Below are 11,412 nucleotides of genomic sequence, written 5' to 3'. Positions count from 1 at the left end.
TGGAACGAAAAAAAGAAAATGGAGTGGATAAATCCATACTTGCTTACATAACGCGTGGGAATCTATAGCGGGACCGATACGTTGTCAAGCAAGGTAGGCATTTGCGAAAGAGGGCTTTTTATCAGACAAAGGAAAGGCTCTATCTCTGAATGTGCTCGTGCGTGCATTCGTACAGCGCCTTTCTGCATTTACGTTTTGACTTGCCATAACTGCCTTTTTCTTTTACCGATGAATGATAAGAGCGATGCAGACCTCCTTGCCGCGGGCCATCTTAAAATTTCTAACACAGGACTCGGGCAACGTTTCAATCCTGCAATGCCGAAGCACAGTACTACATCGAGGTAAACTGGAACATATTGTTGCTAGTTGTTTTCGGAAATGGGAAGTACATTTATAGTCTCGACCCTCGCTCAATGTGCAAGTGTGTCCATGCCAGATAACAGCGCCGAGGCGCGAAGTGGCTTGCAAAACATGGAAGCCGGCTGACGCTGCGTGACATCAGTCGGTGGCGAAGCCGGAAGTTAATCGAAAACGTGTTCCTTGTGCTGCTTTATGCCTACGAGCATCGCTATATAAGGTGTTTGTCTTCTTTAATTACATTTTTGTTCCTTCTTAGTTTTTGTTTTTTTAACGCACGGTAAATACGGCTCCAGCGGCTTTTACAGTTACCCTCCCTGAAGAGGCAGGCATTACTTTCGTTAAAAATGACAATGTCGGGGTTGTTAAGTGCATACGTCTGCGCGTTAACTTTGTAATTGTTTGTTTAGGGCAGACGTTGCAATGGCCACATTAAAACCGAGCAGATGTGGCACCTCAACTGCTTAGCGTGCATCCTAAGACGAAATATTTTGCAATATTCTGTTCTTAAAACGTACTACAAGAACGTGCTCGCATTCCTGTTATAAGTTAAAAAAAAACTGCTCGGACGCAATTCGCGATTGAAACGCGTGCCCTAATATGTATATTTATAAAGATTGGCGAATGTTTTAGTTAGCAACCGAGACATTGCGATTTCTCGTGCACGTTACACACGTCCCCTCCGGGTAATCCACCCGCACAGGCGGAACTGGTAATGAGTAAGGTCACGTGAGAACTTACGACCGAACACCTCAGCTTTCATAACCGCGCCCTGCAGAGTGATTCTCTAAATATTTTCTTTTTATAGACTTTAAACAACTTGGCTAAAGACAGCTTGGGCACACGGTACACAGTTCTACAGGGGAGGGCTGCGGGGATTCGCGTAGAAGTTCGTTTTTCGCGTAACGCTCTCCCGTTGAACGCAGCCTTAGGGGCCGGGGTTCCAACCCGCCCCTGGTTTTCGAGCCCGTCCTAATGTCGCGCGACACCCTAGACGCCACTGCAGCACTGTAAAATATTTACACCCTTAAAAGTAAAAAGGGGTGCAAATGTGTCTGCTACTCACACTTTAATGTTGTGAGTTATCTGTTTACACCCTTTTACTTTTCTTTCTTTAAGGGTGAAAGTGAAGGGTTCAGGGCACCTTCTACTAGTTTCGCACAAAGAGGACGGCAAAAGCAGGAATTATGCCGCGAAATTACGCTTCGAAATCGCGACCGCGATCGACGTTCTGGGGAGAAAAAAAAAGTAAGGAAACGAAAGCTGAACCCAGGTCACGATGAATGTCGGCGTCGATTCGATTGCAGTGAAACAATGCCCTTATTGCATACTACAAAAATGCATTCCCGTTCCTGTGAATAGTTTCACAAAACTTTGCCTCTATCATTTTAGGGCTATTGCTATTCACAATGCGTTTTGCTTTAGCTAATTATTAAGGAGACTTTGCAAGATTCATATATCAAATGAGGCGTCAGAGACGATTTCGGCTAAGCTGACTTCACTCGGCTCTAATTCGAAATAGAAACAAGCACAACAACTTGTGTAATTAAAGAATTAATTGGTGACTCTTCTAATTACCTGTGCAGAGATAGCGATTTCTCACATTTCACACGCCCCTTCGGGTAATCGTTGTGCACAGGCGGAGTTGTGCCATGCAATCCATGCATTTTTTACTAACAAATTCCCTTCTAACAAAGTTGTATACCCCGATGAGCTTTTATGTTCATCCTCTCTCCTGTTCATACGCCTGCCATTCTTTCTTTTTTTTCTTTAATGTCACGTTTGGTTTTGTGTGTGTGTGTTCTATAGAGAGGGGTTCCAGTTCCTCCACAAATCTGTTCGTGATGCCTAACTGAAGTGTAAATGGTGAACTGTGTTGTTTGGATTGCGGGGCTGTTTAGAGTGCATGGTGCGAAGTCTGTTGAGACGCCGGTTTAACTTCCGTCGTTGCCAATGGTCTTCTTCCTTTGTGTTACCGGATACCTTCGTCTTACTCATCAGCCGCCTTGTATTGCGAGATGTGTTGCGAAAGGCTCCACTTACGGTGCTCGGTAAGAGCAAGTGGCAACACCCCCCGCAGGTTGGTTCATTGATTCTACACTCTAAAAACTAGGAAGGGTATCGCAGGAGTGAAGCTGCCGGTTCACTCTTCAAAGCGTCGTTTTATTCTCGCAAAATGTCGAGGAGAGTGAAATGCATTGTTCACTCTGTCACCAAGGAGAGAGTGAAATGTGCTTTTCACTCTCCCCTTCAGAGAGAGAGAGTGAAAAGACTCTTGCGACATTAGAAAAGAGAGACTCTTGCGGCAATAGAAAACAAAACGTAGCGTAATCTTCTGCTTCAACTGTAGGTGGCTGGCCCCGAACATGGCAATGTATCATTCATGCACGCTGAGCAAAGAACACATCGTTTTGCTTCTAAGAGAACAGGCCGCCGCAGTTCAACGGAACGCGTAGCGAGCGCTCTACTTTTTCACTCGGAGTTGCTCCACCGCGCGCGCGCGCGCTCAAGATCGCGGAACAACACAGCAGCGGAGAAAGGTGACCGTCCGCCGAGCAGCACAGCAGCAGCCAATGCATTTCAGCAGCAAAGGCCAGCCAAGGGAGATCGTATGTCAGCCATCTCGCGTCGCCACGAAAACACGACTGTCGTTCGTCATGCCTTGGATATAACAGCAAATCCTCCACGGTAAGTGAATTCTAACTTAGGTGCACATTGTCCGTATATGTCATGCTATCGCCAGGAAGTCGTCGCTGCGCTTAGCCGACGCGATTGACAAAGGACTAGGCATACGCGCTGTGTCTCTCGATGTCAATCGAAAAAGCCAGTCGTCGCGATAACTGCATGTGATTTTATCACTTTGCCGTTGTCCGTAAGAGCTTTAAAAATCGCAAACGCTGCCAGAACTATGGTATGTTCAATAAGACGCCAGGCGAGAGGACGCTTAAAATGGTTAGTTCACCAGCCCGTGATTCCGAGCCTATGCGGAGCGTGATTAGCGTGCGTTTTGTGTGTTTGAATTTATTCAGTTTGGCAGTCTACTGTGTACGGAACGCTGTTGAACTAAGGAATCACATAACAGAAAACGTAATTTTGCTGGCAGCATGCTTTTTCTTTATAAATAAACCGCGCGCTTGACGGTGTCTCGCGCAGGGGGAATCTGCGACCACTGAAGTTACGTGCAGCACCAGTGCTAGTTAGAAACTTTGCCGCAGGCATTCAGCTGCATGCTGCAAGAGGTCAGTTGGGCGCGTTATCTTGAACTTACTGAAAACGCACGAGGAATCCATGTTTTACGCTGAAAAAAGTATAAACCCCATATAAGCGATCTTGCGCGCGGCAGCTACAAGCGACGCGACGGAGATGGCTGTCGCGTTCGCTCGTCGCCTACAAGTCGTACTCCGTGCGAGCGACGATTTTGAGCGACACCTCCCCGGTGTTGCCGACATGAGGGCTGCAGTCACGCGTGACGCGTGCTTTAGTAATTTACGTTGATGTATTTTACTATAAAAAGTAGCTTAAAATATTTCCGGAGGTCTTGCAGTACGTTCTTATCCTTGCACGTATAAAAATTGAATCATTTGCTCGCTCCGCGCGACAATCGGTAGTATTTGAGCGATGTATGTACATCCAGTTCCGGCTTCGCGCTATTGGCTAGTCGCTCATAGCACTTCTGGGCGACGAGCGACGATTTCTAGATTTCCAGAACCGAGCCATCTCTTCAAGCGACGGCCCGTTTTGTCGCTCGAAGCCGTCGCTCGGCGCCGTCGCGCACTAAATCGCTCTCACAGTGTTTATCCCATGACTGAACTGTTTTTGCTCATGTTGAAATGGTGTGATTATAGGTCTGGTTTTGTCTCCTGTTGCGGTTTTCGTGCACGGTGCGAAACTGAAAGGATGCTTATGTCTACGAACTCGGTGAATTGTCGAGCAGCTAGTTACGCATCGGCATCGAATATAACGGCTGCTGTGTGGAAAAACAATTGCAGGGGCGCTTTGCATACGCTTATTGTTTTGGACATGCCTGTGCATTTGCTAATATGAGTTGGAGTGTCAGAGTTATGTCATATGAACAGCTAAATCAGCCTTCCTCTGGGGGTTACAAGCGTAATGTGTGCATTTTGCGGTAGCATGGCAGATCAAGATGTGTTTATCGCTTGAATATTTTTAGTAGAGAAATAAAATATCAAAATAAAATGTTGCCTTAATTCCGTGTTACCAGTCTGTCGTACACAGAACAATAGGTTGGTGTAATAAACTAATAACTGCGGTTTAACTGCAACTTTTACATGCCTACAAGAATCTAAAATGCTAGATTTCAAACTGCAGCAATAGTCGGGTCTGTCAAAAATGAACTCCACTGCGCACCTCATGTATGAAAATAAGTTCATGCCTTTTAGTAAGCTTAGATGCAGGCCGCAGTGAACTTGTTAGTATTGAAATGTGGGTAAGCTTGCCATAACAAGCCTTGTTGCCCTTTTTTTATAGGCACATCCATATATCCATTGAGCTGAAGGACAATATTTTCATCCCTACTGAGCATCATGTTTGCAGCTCTAATCCTCAAATTATGGCTTCAGCAGTGGCACAACCAGGGATAGTGCGGGGGGGGGGGGGGGGGGGGCACACTGCGCACGTGCTTAGGATGTGTCACAAGCGGTGTTTGCGATACACCAGACTCATGACAGACCTATGACGTCTGAAAATGACCAATATTCTATTCATTAGCAGGAGTATTCTAACATTCATGAAAAACAAGGATGAACTGTGGTTTATTTGTTTTTTTTTTTGCTTAAATCTAAAAATTGAAGTTTAGCAGTTGACTGTTGCAGTCATTTGGATGTTTTGCATGCATTTCACTAGGAAGACTAAGAGCTAAGACTTTTTTATTGCCATGGCCTTGACTGTCTTGATGTTGTTTTGCACCATGCCCTTGTGTTGACTTTTGCATACGATATTTTTCAGGCACCCGCTTTATATAACGCAAGAAGGCAGCTGCAAGGACACGAGGATGTGAAAGAGCCAGTGCAGCGCGACTTCACGTAGTGCAGAGGAGCCAATGCCAAAAAATCAAAATACATTGGCATGTTATTTGGACAAGAAAACTAGTATGTGGGTATATTGGGTGTACCATTTGACCAAATGTCAACAAAATCAAGATTCAGTATGTTACACGAAGATGAAAATTCTCACGTGCTCCAGGCAGTCATCTTAACATGGTATATTTATGTAATGTCTCTGATTGGAAAGTCAAATCAAGTATGCTCTCTGGAGACAAACACATAGCAGCAAGTGTCATTGAAAAGTTAAAAATGTGTTTTGAGAAAGCTGATTAGTTCTGAGAAGTGACTGCTTTTTGTCTTGCCTCTCAACAGATATATCCATGTGATAAAAAAATAGTGGTACAATGAAATTGCATATTTGCTTAGCGACATGATACATACTTGCAATGAGCACGGTGCCTGTGTTTACTATAAAAAGCAACAGCCCATGCTTGGTTAGGTTAGGCCCACTACAACATGCAGGCATGGGTTATTGGCGCTTTTTTTATTTCTGTGTCGTGAGGTTTATTGACATGCGTATAGGTGCAGTGGCACGCAGTATGGCTAGTACAAAAAAAAGGGGGGGGGGCAGATATATGTAGCTCACTGTACACGACACAGGGCAAAGGAAATCCGTGTTCAGCAACTATGTTAAATGCCATGTACGTAAATATTACAACACTACTCGTTCGAAGCGCACACAGGTGCATATTGAAGAAAAGTTTCCAGGGTAGATAATTTAGTTCGTAATTTACACTAATTTTGCTCTAACCACGAGACATAATAATTTGAATATACTGCACGGAAAAACCTAGAGCGAATTAAATTGTGTGTCAGTGTTGTGTGTATACATATAGTCTTTCCTATGCATCAGGTTTTTTGCGTAATGCATTAACAGTTGACAGCCTATCTTATGATGTGTACTCTGTTTACATTACAATTGTTTATTAGTTTACTCGTTTGTTTTGCGACTGATGAAATGCCGGCATATATATATTTTCAACATTTGACATAACCCTGTATGTTTTGCAGGGACAACCCAGGACGTGCATTTCTCAGCACCCAGTCAACTGCCAAAAGTGACTCAAACACAGGCCACCAGTAAGTGGACATCAGTTGCAATTTCACATTATGCAGTTGGCGGCTACCTTGTACGGAGGCTTTTTTTTAATGAGATGGTGATGTCGTTCTAATGTACATTTTGACCACAAAGGTGCGATCATGTCTCACAGAGGCATATATGGTCGCTATTCTCTGCGAGGGACGTGTTCTCGTGTTCGTGAAGCATTTGTGTTTGGCAGTATTGTCGCCCAATGAGTCGGATATAAACACTAACTCGCCACTGCCGGCAAGTAGTTGCGAGAAACGCATTATGACGCTGTAAAGTTATTTCATTAATTCGAAGGAAAGTTTTGCAGTAGGAAAAAAGGTTGCTATTCCAGGTAAACATGTCTTTTTCTCACAGGTTATTTAGCCAAACTGTGGATGCATGAAATTCGTGACTTATGAATAGATTTTAATTTATTCTTTAGTAATGCTTCTAAAAGAGACTAGAAATAGCATGTGACTACCTCAGCAATCAGCAGACCATACATTTACAGTCATAAGTGGCAGTTCCATGCACTCTCGCACTTTATATAACCTTTCCTTTCAGCAACATTGGAACTGGTGGCTGCGTTTTCAGAAGGAGAAGTGCACTTGACACTGTATATGTATGTGTGAATTCGGTTTTCTTCGTATGTGTCGGCTCACTGACAAACAGTGCAAAAATCTGTTGTACCATGAGCCTGACGACGCCTTCTGCTGCTAGAAATGCGGCACTTCGTATTTTATAGTACTGCATGACATTTAAATCAAAGCTACCACATAAAATGATCAAGAAAACTAACCGCTGTTATAGCTGTTTTCCTCAAAGAACGCTTGTCCTTTATGGGCTGTGTTAATCTGAGCTCTCCACCGATGTTTCAGTAGTATTATCCCTTAGTGAGTGAGAGATTGGGGGCAATTAATCGTGTTAGTGTTTAAGTGGTGTCCTAATTATGTGCATTTGTTCCAACAAAGTTGTCTAGATTACTTTATTGTGTAGTGTAAAGCTTATGAAACCATCAGCAACTACTGAGTTGCTAACACGCATATGGATTTGTCACTATACAGGTGGAACTCGGCTGTACCACTGCAGTGCTGCGGAAATTGCCTTCACCAGCGGCTTTGCAACAGCTGTTTCGCAGCATGTCGGTATGTGTTAATTTATAATTATGTTGGGATGGGCTAGTATTATGGACCACTGCTACTCTGTATTGTGACAGATCCATATGATAAGGGATGTAATGGGCACAGCGAAAACCTTTGAATTTTTTACTATGGTACATAAACAGGCTCTCCTTTTCGTCACTGGAGCAGGAGAGAAGGGCATGCAGGCACTCCTGAATGTACATATATTTCAAAACATGAGAGAGACACACACACACACACACACACACACACACACACACACACACACACACACACACACACACACACACGCACACACACACACACACACACACACACACACAATTAAACTAAAGGCAGGGACGTTCCATCTTTCATCTTGAATTGTGCAGCGCAAAAATACAACACAGACCACAGAGACGCACACATGTTAACAGGTTTGATACACACGTTAGTTCAACAGATTTGATACTTCAAGTGTGCTATTTTACACAAGGGGGAAGGGAAAGGGGAGAAAATCTGAAAGAAAAGTGGAGTGGAAAAAAAGGAATCGTGCCAAAAAGCATGAGAAGCATCGCGCAGCCAGGATCACCAGCAGGACATCTAAAAAGCACTTTGATAAAATTACATACAGGACAACCTTACGTATAGTTTGTTTCAATCAACTCAGATCACATGCAGCCATTACTGCAATCAAGTTGTTTCCTTATGTCATATGAGGGAATGATGTGGGCCCAAAAAACTGTTTAGAGCTGAAGGATTATGTTCCATTCTAGCCTCATTGCCTGCTTTTTTATCATATTGTTATCAGCTGCTTATGTTAGGGACAAAAAGTAAGAGTACGAACTGTTTCCCGATTCGCCATTCCACACAACATGTCTTTGTGACTATATGTACATGCAGATGATCCATAGTTGAAAAATATTCAGTACAGTAGAATCTCATTACAAGATGCACTTGGTTGTAAGAGACATCTGAAAATGGTTTGGTTGGTTTTCCGATGTTTGTCACGTTAACAATACTGTATACAAGAGACACCTTTGTTACTAAGGATGAATTTTTAAGTATTCACTACTTCGAAGGGACACAACCCAGACACATTCACTTTGTGCACCTTGTGTGCTCCGAAGGGCGTAAAGATCATGCAATCCTTACACAAGTCAATCGCGCATGTCTCTTTTAGCATGAACCAGAAAAGGAGGGCAACGAGGACAGTGCAGGGCAGAAAGTGTCGGCAGTTGAAGCTGACGAGCGTCTAAAAGCACCTCATAGGTACTGCGAGCAACAAGGCTTGCAAAGTGAAGTGTTTAAATTCCAGAAGTTGGGAAGGAAGCTAACACAATCTACAGTCACTAAAAAGCTGTGAATGTCTTCTTTAAAGGGCCCCTAAACTACCGAGGTTGAAATTTAGTTGCGGTGTTGCAGTTCTACACAATAAGGCAATGAACAGGTAGCCACGAGAATTTTTCGAAACGGTGCAGTAATAGTGGAGCTACGTGTGTTTGATTATCTAAAAGTAGTCCCCACTCATTTTACTCTTTCATCTGGTACACGCCATATGGACAGTATCGTCTTTTCCTTGCCTAGTACACCTCCAAATGTTACGGGACAGGCCAACACCAACGAGCTCTGTTGCTGCCGCACTGGCCCGTCGTCCTGCGAGGGGTGGCGCTAATACAACGGAACTATATGGTGACTCGTGTTGAAGAGCCTCGTAGGGAGACCCTTCTGTTGGCGTTTCTGTTCTTTGCCCCCATTGGCTGCCCACAATGGCATCGCGCGCAACGCGACGAGGAAGAAGGAGTGTGTGTATTTGCTTGCAGGCCTTGCCGGCAGTCGTACACTTTCGTTCGACCAATCGACAGCACCGGAAACTGGTGACATCATCAGAGACAGCCTGGTGACGTCAGGACAAACTGGAGGGTGTAGGATAGGTCCAGAGAGGCGCACGGGGTCATTCTCTTCATATTGTGGTGCTCCGGCAGTGCTACGCACTCTTGCATTTGGCTTCGTCGATCGTGACGGCATTCTGATTTCGATACCCGTGTTTACTTGAAATGTTCAAAAAATGTCGAGAAGTGGTTTAGGGGCCCTTTTAGCCACCCTGAGCATTTATTCCTTCAGATATATCAAAACATACTTTAGTGATGATGCATAATAAAGTGATCTAGTCTGGCTCCTCAGTGTCTCAAAATTTTTGGTTTCGAGAGACATGTTTCCCGTGCCTCTTGAATGTCTTCTGATGAGGCTTTACTGTAATATACACAAACAATTGTAACTCCTCCTGCAAGTATTATTCATTAAGCCCGGTCACTTATGTGCAAAGCTTGTGGTTAAGTCTTGATGTCCGTACTTTTTAGAGCTATGTTTATTAATTCATGCTGTTCTTATTGGTTCTTCGATGCAGGAGACAATGCCTACGAAATTATTGGCCCTGATCATGAGAGCCCTCAAGGGGCAAACAACATCTCTGTTGCAGAAGTGAGCCCGGTACCACTTGGAAGTTACCATGACAGATGACACGGCAGCAATAGATACAGAAACTGCCACGTCTACTGCAGCTGCAACAGTGTACGAGGCAAGCAGCAGCACGTCAGCATCAGCAGCAGTCTCAGAAGGAACCACACCAGGCCTGGTAGAGCAACATGTGTGCTATCACTGACTTTTTTTGTAGTGGATACAACTCATTTGCTCAACATACAAAAGCTTTTCACCACGACTGTGAGCCAGTGTTATTGTGCAGCAAGTGCAAGACTAAGTTAGGTGTTATAACACAGTACAAGCATCACTTTACTATATGCAAATGCAAACATATTACAGTTGTTGCCTCCCCAGCCAGCCCACATAGTGACAACAATGTGGAACACATGGTGGGACACACCTCTCCCCCATTACAAGATAGTAAAGACTGTCAGTGTTGTTGCTAGATTGACTGGTCTTTGTAGGCAACTAGAAGGACAACACAGGTGTCATAAGATTGTTGTTGATGTTGTTGAAGAGGTAAAAAAGAAGTTTGATGCAGCTGAAGTGCCAACTGATATCGAGCAAATCAAAAGCAACCACCTGAGAAAGCAACACTATCGAAATTTGGGTATCTATGTGCCGCCAACTCTGGTAAGAATGGCATAGGACAGAAGTGTGATGAAAATCACACAGACACTGCTGTTGCATCACTGGCCACAGTGAGCAGCGACTTGTAGGGCAAGAGAGTCAACTGAAACTAACATTATGATATAGTGTCATGCTCCCATGTGACCACTTTTCAAGTTATTTTGCAAGATACAGCTCAACCTCCAGAAACGAGACTGCAACTTGTCTGTAAAAAAGCTTTCACAAAAAATTATTCATAACACCATTAACATAGCAGTATCTTCTTTTGTGTCGGTTCGAGGTTCCCGGCGGTCCATTAATGCAAAAATTGAGGAAAAAAAGAACATGTATCGTACTTACACCTTTTTAACAAGTACGAGGGGGACAGCACTTTTCTAGTCATGCATCTTCATCATAATATCAAATTTTTAAATGCCTTTTATAATTATTATTACCAGTTATATCTGAGTGCATTGTATGCATGTAGCAGGTGTAAAATCAGGTCAGTTGGATCAGATGCCTTATCTGCAAGCGAGCCCTACATTCAAGAAATTTGAAATAAAATAGTTACGTTAGAGACGCAGTCTTTCAGCACTTTATTGCCTGTGGTTTAAGCATTGCTCAATACTTTTGTGGGTGGCAATTTCAACCGGCACAGCACTGCGCTTTGCCACAGTCACATTTGTCTTCAAAGCGGTGTTTACCATTTGTG

At 43.8% G+C, this 11,412-nt stretch overlaps 1 protein-coding gene across 2 annotated transcripts; it reads left to right on the top strand.

Annotated features, from left to right (window-relative positions):
* Nucleotides 1-2,551: 2,551 nt before the first annotated feature.
* LOC142557386 (uncharacterized) lies at nt 2,552-11,003 on the top strand. 2 transcript variants are annotated; one of them, XM_075669186.1, is made up of 5 exons: nt 2,552-3,045; nt 5,323-5,465; nt 6,432-6,500; nt 7,554-7,634; nt 10,018-11,003. In XM_075669186.1, exons 2-5 carry the CDS (start codon nt 5,417-5,419, stop codon nt 10,128-10,130), a joined length of 312 nt encoding a protein of 103 aa, XP_075525301.1. In that variant the 5' UTR covers nt 2,552-3,045; nt 5,323-5,416; the 3' UTR covers nt 10,131-11,003. The 2 variants fall into 2 exon arrangements, with proteins under 2 accessions (XP_075525301.1, XP_075525299.1); XM_075669184.1 differs by lacking the exon at nt 5,323-5,465.
* The last annotated feature ends 409 nt before the right edge of the window (nt 11,004-11,412 follow it).

The sequence above is a fragment of the Dermacentor variabilis genome, chromosome 9, assembly GCF_050947875.1.
Source record: "Dermacentor variabilis isolate Ectoservices chromosome 9, ASM5094787v1, whole genome shotgun sequence".
NCBI classification, from domain to species: Eukaryota; Metazoa; Arthropoda; class Arachnida; order Ixodida; family Ixodidae; genus Dermacentor; species Dermacentor variabilis.
The sequence above is the reverse complement of the archived record's forward strand: the minus strand, read 5'-3'. Positions and strand labels throughout refer to the sequence as shown.

Coding starts and splice junctions, on each gene's coding strand:
- LOC142557386 (XM_075669184.1), top strand. CDS start 2,741: ATGCACGCTGAGCAAAGAACACATCGTTTTGCTTCTAAGAGAACAGGC. Junction 6,501..7,553: donor GACTCAAACACAGGCCACCA/GTAAGTGGACAT, acceptor GTCACTATACAG/GTGGAACTCGGCTGTACCAC. Junction 7,635..10,017: donor AGCTGTTTCGCAGCATGTCG/GTATGTGTTAAT, acceptor TCTTCGATGCAG/GAGACAATGCCTACGAAATT.